The 16421-nt window shown below is 39.7% G+C and overlaps 2 protein-coding genes across 3 annotated transcripts in view; both read right to left on the reverse strand.

The window, feature by feature from the left end:
• The window catches only part of tmem201 (transmembrane protein 201), a 12522-nt gene extending 2134 nt beyond the window's left edge, over positions 1-10388 (reverse strand). The window contains exons 1-11 of one of the 2 annotated variants that reach the window (XM_034537394.1): positions 10164-10388; positions 9305-9425; positions 8988-9176; positions 8714-8893; positions 7910-8274; positions 7609-7809; positions 3591-3811; positions 2729-2791; positions 2350-2640; positions 2020-2148; positions 444-582 (exon numbers count right to left, since the gene is read on the reverse strand). In XM_034537394.1, coding sequence (XP_034393285.1) covers positions 485-582; positions 2020-2148; positions 2350-2640; positions 2729-2791; positions 3591-3811; positions 7609-7809; positions 7910-8274; positions 8714-8893; positions 8988-9176; positions 9305-9425; positions 10164-10273 — 1968 coding nt within the window. In that variant the 5' untranslated portion in view covers positions 10274-10388 and the 3' untranslated portion in view covers positions 444-484. Of the gene's footprint in view, positions 1-65; positions 583-2019; positions 2149-2349; positions 2641-2728; positions 2792-3590; positions 3812-7608; positions 7810-7909; positions 8275-8713; positions 8894-8987; positions 9177-9304; positions 9426-10163 lie in introns of those variants that run through there. The other variant, XM_034537392.1, reaches the window with a different exon arrangement.
• A 2293-nt stretch (positions 10389-12681) lies between these two features.
• Positions 12682-14961, reverse strand: foxl2l (forkhead box L2-like). Its single transcript, XM_034537354.1, has one exon. The coding sequence runs from the start codon at positions 14889-14891 to the stop codon at positions 14094-14096; it is 798 nt and encodes a 265-aa protein (XP_034393245.1). The 5' UTR covers positions 14892-14961; the 3' UTR covers positions 12682-14093.
• Between the last annotated feature and the right edge of the window lie 1460 nt (positions 14962-16421).

The following is a 16421-nucleotide window of genomic DNA, read 5'->3' on the forward strand; positions in this document are numbered from 1 at the left end:
CAAGTAATGCACTCATCACAATCAGCATCAGTAGGTAACACATGAACCTCTGTGTCCAAGCAGCATCAACTGAACAGCACATGTTTATTGCACATTAGCATCAGTGCAAAAATTAAACCTTTTAAAATCATTTACACATGTGCCTCCGTCTTAATGTAAGAGGAGGGGTCACAAACCAAAAGCCCCCTCCCCCTCCCCCCCCAAAAAGCAGTCTTTAATCACATTCAAATCAAAAGGCGTAAGATTTGATTTCGCCACACAGTTTTCTTGCAACTCCCAGAAAATGGGAGGTACACTGTTGAAAATCTGTCAGCTGACATCTACCTTTTTCTCAACGCCAGCAAACAACAAGTAGCAGGCAGAAATGTGATGTTTTCTGACATTGCTTAATGACTTCCAGGTCCACAGACGTCATGGTTGTTAAAGGCCAGAGGCCAACTCACTCTGTGCAGGTCGCATGAGAACAAGCCCATCCATCCACAGTTCATCTCCAGGTGTGGTACATGTAGAGGCCGGCGAAACAAAGGTTGGATGTCAAGCTGACCAACAAAAGGCCCGGCCAGATGAGATGTTTAATTAAACCTGGAGAAGTCACAGTGAAAGCAAATTAATTTAATGAGAATCGTCATCCTTGCACATCATTATTATGGAATGAATATTTTCCCTCATGTAAAAATGCTTTACAGTTTTACTGTTAATTCATTTTCCTTTAGACTGATATAAGTCTAGTTCAAATTTAGGGAGATGTCTAAGAGCATGACATTGTAATCTGAGACCAGTTGTTTGTTTACTGTTATTTGTTTTGACAGTTGTCTTAGCACCTCCTGGTGGCCGTTTCTGGTACTTGGCTAATATGCTCATGTCAGGAAGTTGATGTTTTGCATCAGGGCGGTTAATGGGCGGCACTCTTTCCTAACATCAAACTGTGGACAAGCTTCTTGGTGGAAGACACAGTGTTTAACAAGTACAGAGCTCATGCATAGAGGACAGTACAGTGAAATGACTGTTGCAGGGCAGTGGATGCAAATACTGCAGGCAACACACAGTCTTCCCTTACAGCAGTGGTTCCCAAAGAGGGGGGTCGCGACCCCTAGGGGGGGCGCGGTGGTACTACAGGGGGGTCGCGGCTTCATCACCAACCCACACACACAGACGCACACATACACCGGTAAAACAATATAAAATAACCGACGTGACATGCACTGTGTTCCAACCACGCCACCAGAGCGGCTCATGTCACAGACAGACTGTGGCAAAACCAGCGAGAGCGAGAGAGCGCCCGAGCGAGAGAGAGAGTGAGGGAGCGCGAATGAGAGAGAGACACACAGCGAAAAATGTGGGGTCGGGTTGCGGGGGGGGGTCGTCCAATGTTCCTATATCATCAAAGGGGGTCTTGACAGAAAAAGTTTGGGAACCACTGCCTTACAGGACAACCTCCAGTCCTCAGCACTATGGAGGAAAGAGAAGACATCTGTACTAAAAACTAGGTCCCACGCATCAACCTCCTCCCGAAAAGGCCAGGGCTACAGCAGAGGCCGGTTAACAACTCAACTATGACGGTGCGTCGTTTGCCAAGAGCTTGTCCCAAGCGGTCTGCTGGAATTCAGCGCCCAAGAGCTTAGAATTTACGAAATCCAAGTCTTCATTACCATGGTACTGCATGGGGTGTTAACTCAAAAGTCCTGACGTTACCAAATGGCCTTCAGGAGAAGCGTCTTTCTTTTGATTCCAGCTACAATCAGCGATATATACTGTATAATATATATATTTCACTGTCTTTGTTAATTTTGTTCGCCGTCAGCAAGGAGTATGACAAATGTTTAATATGAGCATTGCTTTAAGATTTGACAAAAAGTGAACCTTTCCTTTAAACTGTCAATCAGACCAGGATCACCATTTTATTTAACAAGGCCTATGGTCGTGATGCAGTCATTTCACCCAGTTAGAACAGGCATAATACAACACCAAAATTAAATGTGATTTCTGTCTGCCATGCTTAAAATCGGACAGACTGCTTACCTTTAGGAGGAGGGGTGTTCTCAGGTCCCTGTGTAGTAGTGCCAACTAGGCATGCGGAAGACTCCGAGGAACTGCCTCGCCTCTCTTTCTCTTCAATCACACTACCGTCCCTCAAAAAAGAACTCAAATCTGCAACGCAAAATCATAAAGCAATGGCTAAAATGATCTTAACATGTAAGTTATTGATAAACATGAAGTCTTTTCTCTCTGTGAAGAAGTCAGGTTTCAGAATGCCATCTGGTGGAAATATATCACGAATGACAGCTATGCGTGTTGTTAAAACCCCCATACAATGAACATTTCACTTTTTTCTATTTAACCTGTACTTACCATTTTGGCTTTGGAAGGGCGATATGTCAGGTGAAAAGCAGCCACTGTAAATGGAAGAAGCCGACTTTGCATGGAAATGTGATGAAGACACTGATGGGGACATGAGTGTGGGTTCTGGCTCCGTCGAGAAAAGCCGGAGTTTCCGACCACTGATGTTGAGGCGAGCAGGGCTGATGAGGGGGCGCCGCTGTCTGGCAGAACCTGAACTGGACGTCACTGACCCGGCTACTGAAGGAGTGGGAGAGGGGCCGGGGGATGATGGGCGGCTCCCAGACATCAGTGAAAAGTAATCTGTGCCAAAGTGCAGCAAGAAATGTCAACCAAGTGTTCTGAAATTGTATAAAATAATGAGATTACCAAATCAGGGGAGGTTCAATACCTGAGGGCGGGGAGTCTTTGTATTGGGAGGCTGGTCTGCTTCCGCTAAACAGGTAACCAGAATCTGAAAATGGAGAAATAAACAATCTGACCGTGAACCAGGGCTTTCCTTAAACATGCAGAAACATAACTCCAAATAAACGCTACGGTTTTGTGTCTGATAAACATAAAGGTAGGTAACTTCATGCAATCAAATTAGGCCATAACCATTTAAAAAGCTAGTGAGATGTGGGGCTGGTTTATCTGTAAAGAAATATATAAAATAAGAAATTTATAAATATTCGCCCCCTAGTGGAAAACATTTATAAATGCAGCTCAAGCTGCAACCATCTATTTTCCTTACCGATTAATCTAGCAATGATATTCTCATTAAATAAACAAATGAGAATATCAAAAAAACATAATTAGCTTATTCCAGATTAATCTGTTTCTGCATGTTTCTTTACAGTGAGTAAATAAATTGCAGTAGGGGGTCCATTAATGTCTCCATTACATAGTTTGTCCTCCAGAGAGCATTGACAAGATTTATTTAAACTCATTTTTTTTTAAATTCAATATATTTTTAAAAATGTGTCCCATGGCATAAACCATAAAGAAAATGCCACTCCTTCACACATATCTTTTCTAGAAAAACAGTGAGTCTTTCCCCGTGTTTGGAAAGAGCGGCATCACCCAATTGTATGGCGAGCAGCATAAATTTGAATGTAAATCTGCGGAATCTTATCAATAATAAATCTCATCTGTGAGAATGTATCAATCGTCTTCAATTATTTTATATATAAAAGACTAAATCACACAAGATTATACCAAAAGGCAAAGAAAGATCTGCCAGTATCAGATTAACTTTGTCATGTTAATGTTACCGGTCCTGGTGAGGGAAGGGGTGGTGCCGAGGCAGAGGGCTCTGCTGAGGCGCCCAGGCAGAGAGGTGGGGGAAGCCTTGCGCACGTGAGGACTCTGTTGGCAGTGGATGAGCTTGAAGAGGTTGGGTGGCGGGCTCAGGACGAAGGCGTCGGCCGAGTCCTGAGAGAGCAAAGGAGGCTGGCTGCTGAAGGAGGGGACAGCAGCGCTGCCTGCGAGGTATCTGCAACACAAGAGCAACACAACTGTCTACTAACGGAAAATCAACATTTTAACAGAACCGTCAAACGGTTTTAACGCTACAGATAACGCATTCCAAAATTGGACTGTTTCCATAGATCATCATGTGCTTTACAAATAGAGCTCAAAAGGACACTGAATAATTATGAATTTGTGATTTCTTGTGTAAAGAAAGTAGCCTTCAAATTGGATTTATCTGTTGGACCCCAATGTCACAGTACTATTGTTAACAATTAAATATAAACTGCATGTCTGAAATCAAAATGGTTGAACCATACGGCTCCGATACCCATTTAATGTGAGCACTTTATTAATGGTGGCCGTCACTGAAATGCTGCTGCAGCTGTCGGACAACATGCAGCAGCTGAAAGCTCCTAAAGAACAAAAGCAATTGTACAGCTCAACTCTCACATTTCCACAACAGACAGACAGTGGCCCACACATGTTATGTGTCAAAGTAGTTTGTATTCAGCAATTGAGACTGTTAATAAAGTATGTCTTTCTAAAAGAAAATAATCACAGAAGTCTTGGCAAACAATAAGATGATATTGTCCCTTAACTACAATCTTGTGTAATAAGGCTTTTTCTTAGAAACGGGCAGGAAACATACAGAAATTTAAAAAATGGTGTTTGCGTTGAAAACAAATGGAGGCATATCCTTTCAACAGCTGTTTATTGCATTCCATAAGCATTCCTACAAAGTGTTTGAATTGTAGCCTCACATTAAAAGAAAGACACCCAGTTTCAGCGTAAGAACGTTTCATTGGGTGCAGTTTGTATGTTGCAGGAAACCTTTCAGAATGGACGGAGCGCCATTTCTGAGGCCAATAAACAATATATAAAACACATAGTAATCAAATTGAGATATTGTTCATTAGCTTATGTAGGCTATAATCATTGCTGTAATTGTTTAATAATAATCAAGATGTTGCATTATAACTTTTCATTTATTAATGATCAGTTTTCAGTGTTTCTGCAAAACACACACTCAACTAAAACATTCAGGTATGACAATCTTCTTGACTACATAGCATAGTGAAACAGTGGAGTAAAAACAGTTACATTCACATCTCCATTAGCAAAAAAGGTAGTTCTACAGCCATCACTGTTAAAACACCACAAAATGTGTTTTTGGCATTGGCATAATGCTACAGTTGTATTTCCAGTTATTATTAACTTAAATGTTTGAATGTAGTGACACTAGACTTATACACATGGAAAGGGTAACAGCCATATAACTTATCAGGTAGATACAATTCTCAAAAAAACACAAATGTATAAATGCTCAGGCTGGATATTATGCATATATCATACCATAACAGACTGTTTATAGCAAAACACACACTTTCTAAACAAAGATAATACAATATACCATACATGTTTTTTAAAAAAGGTCAAATTACTGAAATACTAAGCTTTTCATACACACGCAACGCACACACAATGGAGAAGAGCTGAGTAATAAGTTTTTCATTTTGATGATATATTGAGTGTAAGAGGCAGTTTGTCACATGATGAAAGGTAAAAATTAAAAAAAATTAATTACTGAGATGCTATGGCATTATAAATCAATAGTCATCACATTTAAAACACTATAGGATTGCAATATGTGAGAACACAAAATTTTTTTAAATCACAGCTTTTGTCAATTACTAGGTAGGTAGTAAAAAGTATGTGTAGTGTCTTACAGTTGGTAGCACATTTGTTGCAATTTAAAAAACAATTTAAAGCTTCAAGGCATCTACACCAAAAGGCTAGTTTGAGAACATAACTCCAACTACACAACAACAACATGCAATTTAAACTCCAGTTACAGTACTCTTTCCACAACAAACTATAAATACATTTGACAGCTATTAGTATTTTTTACTGTCAAATAAATATCCCTCTTCACGCAATACATTCCAAAAAATTAAAACAGGTTAACGGAAATAATTTGGCGAGAGGCATTGTTAGCGCATGCAACTAGTACGCCCATCAGTGTTGTTAATGCATCGACATGTTAGAACGTCGGCAAAGGAAAGTTCAGTATTACTGGAAGTGATCGAGAGAAGCAAGTAGTAAGTGGTGAAAAAATCTAATATTTCCAGCAAACATGAAAAAGCCGACAGTCCAACATCTCAGTTGAGACTTGAAGCTATTCAAATCGTATAAAGTTAATTCACAAACTACATCAGGTATCATAGCTTTGATGCTGGCAGTTTTAGACTAAACAATTTCGTTCCAATGGCCATATTCTGTTGCCGTGTTGAGCACTTCATAATGTCAGCATGTTCAGGCCCTGACTGACAACCGTGTCATCAGAAATTCTTACTTAGACGTGATCACCTCAAGCAAATGTCAAAACAACTTAAGCATCAGCTTTTGGCACAGCAGAACGTGACACAAACATAATCAAATAAAAGGTATATAAATACAAAAAGTATATAAAAGCTCAGAGTTTTTTCAGTAACTGAAGTATAATAAAAATCGAAATCATAGCACAAGATGACAACAAATGGGACGGGAGAAGAGCAGCACACAGCAGGGCCTTCGTGTCAATGACATATCTTTTGGGAAAACCACTAACAACGGACTGCTTTTCCCAGGTAGCAACATGTTTAGATGTTGAAATGGCACTATGTACATGAACCTTACATTGCCATGTGCATTGTTTAAAAAAAAGGGAAGAGGGCAACTGTTACAACTATTAAATCAAGATTCACAGAATTTGTACTGCCCAGATGAAAATACAACAGTAGCCACATCACTATAGAGATATCACATATGGGAAAACCTTCCAGGTCGGCCCCGAGAGCAGACGCCTCGTTTCAGCAACCATGTTGTATTCCCAAGAGATTCCTCATCGACATCAGTTACAAAAAAAGCGTGGCTTCAAAGGACTCACGCCGGAACACTTTATGGAAATAGCCACGTTAATGCTTTGTTCAGAAATTGTATTGACGAGGTGCAATATAGGATGGATGGGATCATTAAAAAAACACAACTTCAGTATGTAGCAATGAGCTGTAGTAAGTCAATTATATTCAACCCACAGCAAAACCAGTGTGAATAAATAAATGAGTACACTCAAAAAGTTATAAATTACATTGTTTAGTGAAGTACTAGTCTGGTACTAATTTGTTTTGTTATAGAATATAATTATCACTGTAATCAGTCATAGATTAATGTTTTGGATTTGAGAGAAAATATGGCACAATATCCCACAAAACCCATTCTGTAAAGTGTTCTTGAGTTAGTAACAAATTATCGCATTAGTGTTGATTTCTTAAATCCTTTTTTAATCCAGTTTCTTTCATTGAAACGCCCCAAAATAAGAATATTATTTCATTAAACCAGAGGAATTAAGAGTTGTTTGCTGTTTTTATTTAATATCAAAATAATGAATATTTATAATTTGTTTTAATACCAGTTAGTACTTAATCAATGTTAACCTCTGATATTTTACACAAAAACCACTGCATGTGCATAAGTGCTTAATGTGAGGCGTTGATGTGATTTAGCAAGTTGTGCTGGTGTTTTGTTTCCATCAAGGGTCACACACACACAACCCTATGCTTCAAACGTGCCATTCGCATCAGAACCTCAGTCATTCGCACACAGCAGTAAAAAAAAAAGAAGTAATAAAATAGACAGTTAATAAAAACAGCTCATTCCTCGTTCTGTTAGGGGTAGATGGTAGATTGTTTTAAATTGGTTCTAATTAACACAAGGCTCTCATGGAAAGATGAGTCCTATATTTCAAACACAACGTGCACACATTACTGCTCAGATTCTGACCTTCGATATCTGGCTCTTCTTGGACCCAGCGTTTTGCGAGTTGCCACAGCAGCGGCCAAGCTGACTAGGCAACATAGGGAGACGGTACCAAGCTTGGCTGTGTCCATCCAGTCCGAGGTATCAGTCAAGTAGCTCTCAGCCAGGTGGAGGCACAGGATGAAGAACCACAGGACGGAGGCTACAGCATCAATTCTCCTCAACCTGAAAATGAAGCAACAACATGAGCTTGAGAGTTTGTTTTAATTTAACTTGTCTGGGATGACTTTTCCAAAAGGCAAACAAAGAGGCAGGGACTACTTACCTAACAAGTCCAGCTAAGAAGATAGCAGTAAGACAAGTCAGCAGGCCAACGGACACTACAGCCAACGGGTTGTCCTTTCCATGTTGCCAAACCAACAGCGCATTTTCTATGACCTTGTCTGGAAGCAGCCCCAACAGACCCTGCCATACAGGCACATCTCCACTGCTTTTGTTGTTGGGGCTGGACTCATTGTGAGATTTAAGCTTTGGAGGAATGACCCCACCACTTAATGTCTGTGGGCCACTAAGTGATGTAAGCTGGTATGGAAAGTCATACAAAGATGTAGCAACTAGGAAAGTACATATCAGGAAGGCAAGGGTCCGTAACAGTATGACCCCAGTGGGAGAAGACGCAGAATAGGAGCTCTGTGGGAGAAAGAAGATGTTTTTATATGAATCTTGACATGTTTACAATATACGGAAATCCATTAGCTATGCAAAGACTAATGTTGACAGAAAATAGGAACAGACAATACACAATGGAGGGGGACTCCGATTCATGTTTTCACTTTGAACCAAGACTACAGCCAAATAAATGAAACAAACTCGTTTGTTTCAAACTCAGATAGTGTTGGGGGCTTTAATTGTCAAAAAAAACCAGTAGTACTTATGAGTGCAATGACTACTGTTGAGGTGGAGGAAAATCAAAACCCTATGCACTCATAAATGATATACTTTCTTAACCAAAAGTATGCAATATCAAGATGAACAAACCTCCCCTTGAAAAAAAAAAAAAAGTCCCATCGCAAATTCACACACTTTGCTTGCTAAGTGTCTGCGGTGTTGGCCTTTGGATTGCACTGACCTTTATGAAGCCCTTGTCCGTTTCTCCGCTGCGTCGAAGCGGATGGTTTAGGAGCCTGTTTCGAAGTTGACGGTTTTGATATTTTATGTAGTATTCTACCACTGTCTGACACGGCCTACATAACTTATAGGTCTGCTCAAGGTGGTGCTTGTAAGCCTCAATTTCCTCATCGTAGTTCTCCTACAAAGAAGACAAAAGAAAATTATAGATCTTGTGTTTACAGTCAGTTAGGGTGACAATAAAGACGGAAAATGGAAAAGAACAAAGTACATACATCATCCCGTGGGGCAAAAGAGGCCAACTGCTTTACTACGACAGTCTGGTTCTTATTGCACTTTCTGCACAAGAGCATCTGACTGTTAACCCCTTGCTGTGTCTTGGTTGTCGAGGGAAGGCTACCAGATACTCCGTGATTAAGATGCTCCATGTATTGAGCTGGGATGGGTTTGTTGTAATCCCCATTCTGAAAACAAGACAGAAAACAAAAAGAATAGTATAAAAACACACATCTTGCAGCAAAAAATATTTAATTGCAATTTATTGACACCCTAACAAAATAATTCACAGGTGTGATGTACTTTTAATACAAACCTCCTGGAAACCATTGTATTGATCACAATTGGGACAGTCCCAGCAGTTCCTGTTCCCAAAGGGCACCACAGAATTCTGATTACAAAACCAGCAGTTCACATCTGCGTGGGATGGCTTCTTTCTGTAAATAAGACAAAGACTTCTTACACAATGCAACATGATGCTGGTAATCAAACCTGCTAAGTATCACTACTATATGAATGAGGCACTACTTGTTTTATATACCGAGTAAGTGTATTACATGGTTGAATAGTATGTGAATCTGTTTTTGATGAGCAGGAGTTTGGGAAGCCTGATGATACTTTGGAAATACATATACTCTAAACAATCATGTTAGTTCAAATTTGTTTATTAGGATTAAAACCCTCGAGATCTACCATCTCGTTTTCAAAGGGGGTCCCAACATATAGACCAAAGAATGCATAATAACAGATGTGTAATCTCCAAATACAATCAGGTACCAGATCAGAGGACAGCCTAATGTTTAATCAGTGACAGCTTCAATGGGAACATTACTTTGAGATGGTAAGTCCATCTGAGCAGAGTGGCTTAACGTTACTTGGTATGTATGCACACACAGTTTTAGATGAGCATTCAAACAGGGAAACGATATTCGTCTTAACGTTGGTGTCGCAAAACTATCTAAAGTTAGTTAGCAACACAGCTAGCAAAGTCAGCCCTCGGTCCAGCGTAACGGTAAGAAATAGACGACTCTTGGGAAATGGAAAACATATCACATTATTCCTTGAATGTCCCAACTGTGAAACACCAATGCAAATGTTGAATGTTGTTTGGTAACCTGCACTAACCGTTAACTAAAGTTAATCTAGCTAAAACACATGCAGAACCTTGAAGTTACCTGGTAGCAATTTTGTATATCAGCGTCCCAACGGCGACCGACGCCGTAGCTCCGACTCCACTGTACATTATTTCAGGATACTCCAACAGAAGCTGGCTTAACGCCTCCATTTTTGATTAAATGTGCAATAAAAGCTAACAAATGACGATAAATATAACGTTCGGGTTCGGTATCGCAAAACACGGCGCGGGAGCGCACGCGGCAAGCGATCCCTTTTGTTCACGCCCATGGAACGGAAACGGAAAGCGCGTCACTGCCTGGACGCGTTCCAATATTGGTTATTGACTTGGGAGTCCAGACTCCAGAGGACGCGAGGACGCAGGACGGTCTTTCTGCAATTGGAACAGGAGCGAACTTGATGACGTCCCCACGTCAGCTGTTCTTGCTCATGAGTTTACTCCAATTATTCACTGTAAATTATTTTTACAGTCAAACTAAATATGTTTAACATTTTAACATTTCTTTATATGCAGTCTGACATCGCAGACGATCTCGGGTCAAATAGAGCAGCAACAGTCCCAACGGTGTGCTGCATTTTATCACCTGAAGACGATTCAGGGACTTTTATAATGCCCCGTACTGCAGGTGGAAGCATTGAGCATCCCAATTTATTCTAAAACTTCCTTTCTCTTTGCACACAATTTAATATAAATGTCATTGTTTTGCACCTTTTTCAAGGTTAACCTTTGGATTTTGTAACATTTGTGTACCTGGTGCCACATTCAGGCCAAACTTTAATACTTAATTTTATTTCTATAGCCTTGTTTGCTAAGAATAGCAATGTTTGTTTCCCCTCTATTTTCATCAAGTGCTCTTTATTCCATATTCTTCCAATATGTTTTATTAAATATGATACTTTCACCACCAGCATGGGTGTATTGTTATTACATTTAATGTTTATCATTCAAACTAAAATCAATGAAAATTATTATAATCAATTATAATTAAAGCATGTCACCTTCTCATAGGTTTACTTTATTTTGAAATACAATGTGAAAATCACAGAGATCTGTCATAAAATGTAGATGCTCCAACAGAATGGCACCAGATATATGTGTGGCTTGGCAATTCAATCTAATCGCATAGGCAAATTCATAATATGTATCTCCTAATGTATATTTAAGTCATACATAGTTATCTGATGTCACGTCGATTTGAGACCAGTTTACTCTTCATATAGTGTGTAAGGGAAACATGCAGACCGTTGTTTACACCCAGCTCGACCGCAGCTGTCAGATTAATTTGTGATACAACACTTTATGCTGTCTCACATCGCTTATGTCTTATTTTCAAGACTACGGACATTCATCTCTATCATCATAACGATATTCTACCGTGTGCAGCACACATTCATCCAGATTAAACACGACTGTTAACTGTCATTGTATTATGATAAGGACCTAGCTGTACATTGAATAACTAAGCTACACACAGGAATTAGCTAGTCTTTTGAAACATTACTATAGAGCTGCTTGCTGCAGCATTTTAACTCTCCTCTCTTCCTCCTTCTGTTTAATGGATTGTGGAAATCTGGATCATGGTCCATGCCTACTAATTATTCACAAATGTCTGTCATATTCATTGAATGTGTTGTAACTCTGTAACGTAGTAAACATTCTGTACACATGACATCTATTGCGTCTGTCCATCCAGGGAGAGGGATCCTCCTCTGTTGCTCTCCTGAAGGTTTCTTCCCTTTTGCCTGTGAAAGAGTTTTTTCTGTTTTGTTTGGGAGTTTTTCCTGATCCGATGTGACAATGTTTATATTTTTATTCACATTTAGCCCTACAATAAATCGCTAATTCTACTGCAGCATCAATGATGGCATGTTAAATATAGTAGATAACATTAAAACTGCTCGTTGCTGAAGAAAAGACACACATATTAAAATGCACATCTAAACACATTTTTCTCACTTTTTCACACCTTAGATGTGGGAACAGAAAATCTGATATCCAAAAATCTAAATGTGTCCTATATCACTGAATGTTGTTTTCCATGAAAGAAATAGGGACATTTTAGGAGAGACAGCGAGTGCGATTACTGACGGTGGCAAGTCTGTAGCAGGCGTCAGTGAGGTGTCGGGACAGCGGCAAGCAAACAACACTCAATCAGCACCCCTGGCTTGTTAGTTTAAATGTATTTACATTTATTTTTCCTTTTGGCACTTTATGAAATTGTACATGTACAATTGTTGAATAAAGAATGAAATAAAGAGTGGGTGGAGCCACATTTCCTGGGACCACCCAATGTTGTCACCACAGGTCAGCTGCCGTAAATCGATATTTATGATTTTACTTGAGTCAACTCCATCCTACATCCTTCGAGCAACCTCATTGTACTTTTTTTCATTAATTGTATCTATGTATAATTCCATCATACATGGTGTCATACATTGTCATACATGTTTAGCTTAGACTAACAGTGCAGTCTCCTTAAAGTAAAGTATCATAGTGGTGGTATAACAGTATGACATTATATGGTAAAAATTGTAAAAGAAATTTAAAAAAGGCTGGTACATTCTAAATGTTATGGTATATGTGTAATATATTACGAAGTAGCACAATAATATTTAGTATAGTACAGCAGTATTGTGTATTGTAATGATAAGGCCAACTTCTATTTATCGAGCCATCCATTCATTTGTACACTTGGGTATTGACAAAAGAAAATAAAGCAGCTCCTCTGTGACTGAACTAAAACACATACTATGATAATACCACTGATTTACGGCAGCTGACCTGTCGTAACAACAATGGGTGTTCCCAGGAAATGAGGCTCCACCCACTCAGTTTGACAGCTTCTTGGCGGGTGTCAAACGCGTGCGGCTCACTGTACTGACACCAGACTGACGCCTGCCATTCAATTCAATCCTGTTTATTTTGTATAGCCCAGAATCACAAATTACAAATTTGCCTCAGAGGCCTTTGCCACTGCAGTGGAGTGACACAAGGAGGACATTATAATTCTACTCCACTAGCAGTCAGAATCAAATATTGCACATTTTACGCCATTACATTTGTTTTATAACGTTACTATTTTCTTTGCAAATTCAGATTAATATAATAATAATAAACAACCGTATGATCATGAGTTAAATAAAGATTTACAAAAAAAGGTAATTCAATTGAGCCCCACCATAACTAGCTGCTACGTCAACTTGATGTAATGTATCAATAATTATAGTTCAATATCATTGTGCATTATTCAGAATTTTACTTTTGGTTGTATTATTGATATTAATACATTTTAACTTTTACTTTAGAAGATATTTTGAATGCATGATTTTTTATTTCTAGTTCTAGTACTTCTTTCATAGTGATCGTGGCAAGATACTAATAACGTTTGTATAACAGCTTACTAGCGTCACAATGGATGAATAGATGGAAATAATGTACAGTAGAGTAAGACAAAAATAAGAGCATTTGATGCAAAAATAACAATTTATTTGAACAAAGATGATGTATTTTACATCAAGTGACCATAACTCAGTGCTTTGATGTCTCCAACGGTTGCATAGCAGCACGGAGAATTGGATAAAACCAGAGAAAATAAATAAATAACATAATTACAAATAGGTTTTAAACATTTTTAACAAATGTTTAAAAAAAACAAAAGTTTGTTTGGTTCCAAAAGAGGCATAAACTAAACCTCAGATGAAGATCAACTGTCTTCTTTAAGTTTACACTTAAATGGTGATATTTCTCAAACAAAATGTGATGAGTAAAGTTGACGTCACTGACAGAAATTCCTTGGCATTCGTAACTGTGGCCTACCGATAAACTTAACCAACAACTTAATAAACAGTTAATTCACACAATTATGTACCTTAACAAACAAGCAGTGTCGCCTGGCTGGTTGAGTGACAGCTCAAAGTGAAACAGATGAACCTTGAATCTCTGGCTGTCAATGGTGGATAACTCAAAAACTCTACTGGTCGTATGAATACGCTCGCGGCGCTTCCGCTCGTCTTGCATAGGTGGCGAGCTGCTGGTAGTTGCATGCCACCGAAACGGTGCCTCTGCTGGGGCTCATCGACTGGGTCACTGCGCCGTAGGGACACCCGTTGTGCTGCACCAGCACGGGCGGGTGGTGGTGGTAAGCGCCGTAGTGGGAGGGATGGAAGTGGGAGGGCGAGCAGTAGGAACTCACCGGGCCGCTCGGGGACACGCTGCGGGTGTGCCCGGGGATCACCTGGTGTGTCGGGTACGCGGTCGGTTGGGACAGGCTCCAGGAGCTGCCTACGTAAGGCTGCAGGTAGAGCGGCTCGGGATAGTCCGCGGAGCTCCCGGGCAGATAAGGCACGCTCGGGGGGTTGTAGGGTCTCCTCACCCTCCTCCGGCGCCGGTAGTTCCCCATGTCAAACATATCCTCAAACGCGGGATCCAGCATCCAATAGTTGCCTTTCCGGTCCCCTCCGTAATCCCTGGGGATCTTAACGAAGCACTCGTTGAGAGACAAATTGTGCCTTATACTATTCTGCCACCCTTTTTTGTTCTTCTCGAAAAAGGGGAACTTGGAGATGATGTAGTCATATATCCCGCTGAGCGTCTGTCTCTTGTCCTGGCTGTCCTTGATGGCCATGGCGATGAGAGCCACGTAAGAGTACGGTGGCTTCCCCTGCTGGCTGGTCTCCTCCTCACCTTTGGGTTTAGACAGGGGCGAGTTGGAGCTGATGTCCAGAAGCTGCACTCCCTGGTCGGCGTGGGGCTTCTGCTCCGCATCCATGGCTCAGGTGTCCGCGTGTGCGTCCTGCTCGGGCAAAAAGCTGCAATCTGCACCAAATCAAGGCAGCGCATGTGAGTGTGTCCGCAGGTGCTCACACTCCTCCCACAGGTGGAGAGGGCAGCAGTTATCGCCTTCTTTCATCTCGCCGCGTTTCCCACACTGTTTATGCCACTGTATGTGGCTGGTGTGCAATCTGTTTAGGTTGAAACAGGGGTCACGGGACTGTGTTTTAACAGTCATCGACATGTAAACTTTGGGGCGAGGCGATCAAAGACTAAATTGAGTTACATTGATTTGAGTTCAGTATGGGAAAAGTCATTCTCTGCAGTCTTTTTGAACGATGTAAAACATGTTGACACATTTATTAACGTATTAAGTTCGATGTACAGTGCAGGTTAATGCATTTAAGAGATTATTTCATTTAAAGATGTACACCGACAAAACAAGAAGAATCACAAATAGTATTTAATTTAGGGTAAAAAAGACGATCTATATTTAAACAAAACACGTTTTTTTGGAACACTTTTTCTTTCCCTCCCAAATTTATTTATTCGCTTCAGTAATATTATAATCACCATATTACTGTTTACAGTTAAAATAAAAGGAAAACGTACTATAAATAGAGACATTATATAAATGACAATCACAATAAAAAATACTTCAAAGACAATAAAAACCAAGGGGAGATATGATAGAGGAAACTAAAATAAGTTAAGTTTACAAATAGTAATTAATTATTTTTTTATTTAAACAAAGTAACTTAAATGATGAAATACTAGTCGAGTAAAAAGTGCAATATTTGTCTATTGTAGTAGAGCAACAGAAAATAAAACACTCAAAGTACCTCAAATTTGTACAGCTCGGGTAAATTCTTTATTTTTCTTATTTTCTTAACAGCTCAGAGGTGATAGTTGGGTATTTTCAGCTTAATATGTTACAGAGAAGTATTGAGACTTACAGGTATCAGAGCAGCATACCACCCACATACAGTGAGGCATAAACAGCAGGCCTGCTGTCCGCTGAGGATGGTAGATAATGATCACCTGCTCTCACCAGACAGTCTGTCTGGCCTGAACTGATTGGGAAACACAGATCTCAAAGAGTCAGCAACAATTGGAAAGGCAACTACTTATTTGGGATGTTTTAAAGCATTTTGGGTTGTCCATAGTAATTACTGTAAGGGTATTAATTGGAATTACACTGACTACCTTTCTTAAACAATACTAGTATTGGAAATGAATCAGAGTCAAAGATAAAGCCTTGATTGTTTTTTAAATAAAGTTCAGCACAAAAGAGAAATAAGGGGACCATGACTTTGTCAAACCTGGCCTTCACTAGTTCATCATTTTTAACAAAAGTTTATGAAGAAATTAAAACTCTGTTATGCAATTTTGTTTTCCATTTATCATGCTGACATTCAAAATAACTGCATATAAAATGATATAAAAGACATCTGGAGTTTTCAGTGACTTTATTGGTGCAGTCGTAAAAACATGTCAATTAAATAATCACTATTCGTCAATATAAGAA

This window comes from Cyclopterus lumpus, chromosome 7 (assembly GCF_009769545.1).
Source record: "Cyclopterus lumpus isolate fCycLum1 chromosome 7, fCycLum1.pri, whole genome shotgun sequence".
NCBI classification, from domain to species: domain Eukaryota; kingdom Metazoa; phylum Chordata; class Actinopteri; order Perciformes; family Cyclopteridae; genus Cyclopterus; species Cyclopterus lumpus.

Excerpts from the sequence above, each read along its gene's own strand:
- foxl2l (XM_034537354.1), bottom strand. The coding sequence starts at position 14,891 with ATGGATGCGGAGCAGAAGCCCCACGCCGACCAGGGAGTGCAGCTTCTG.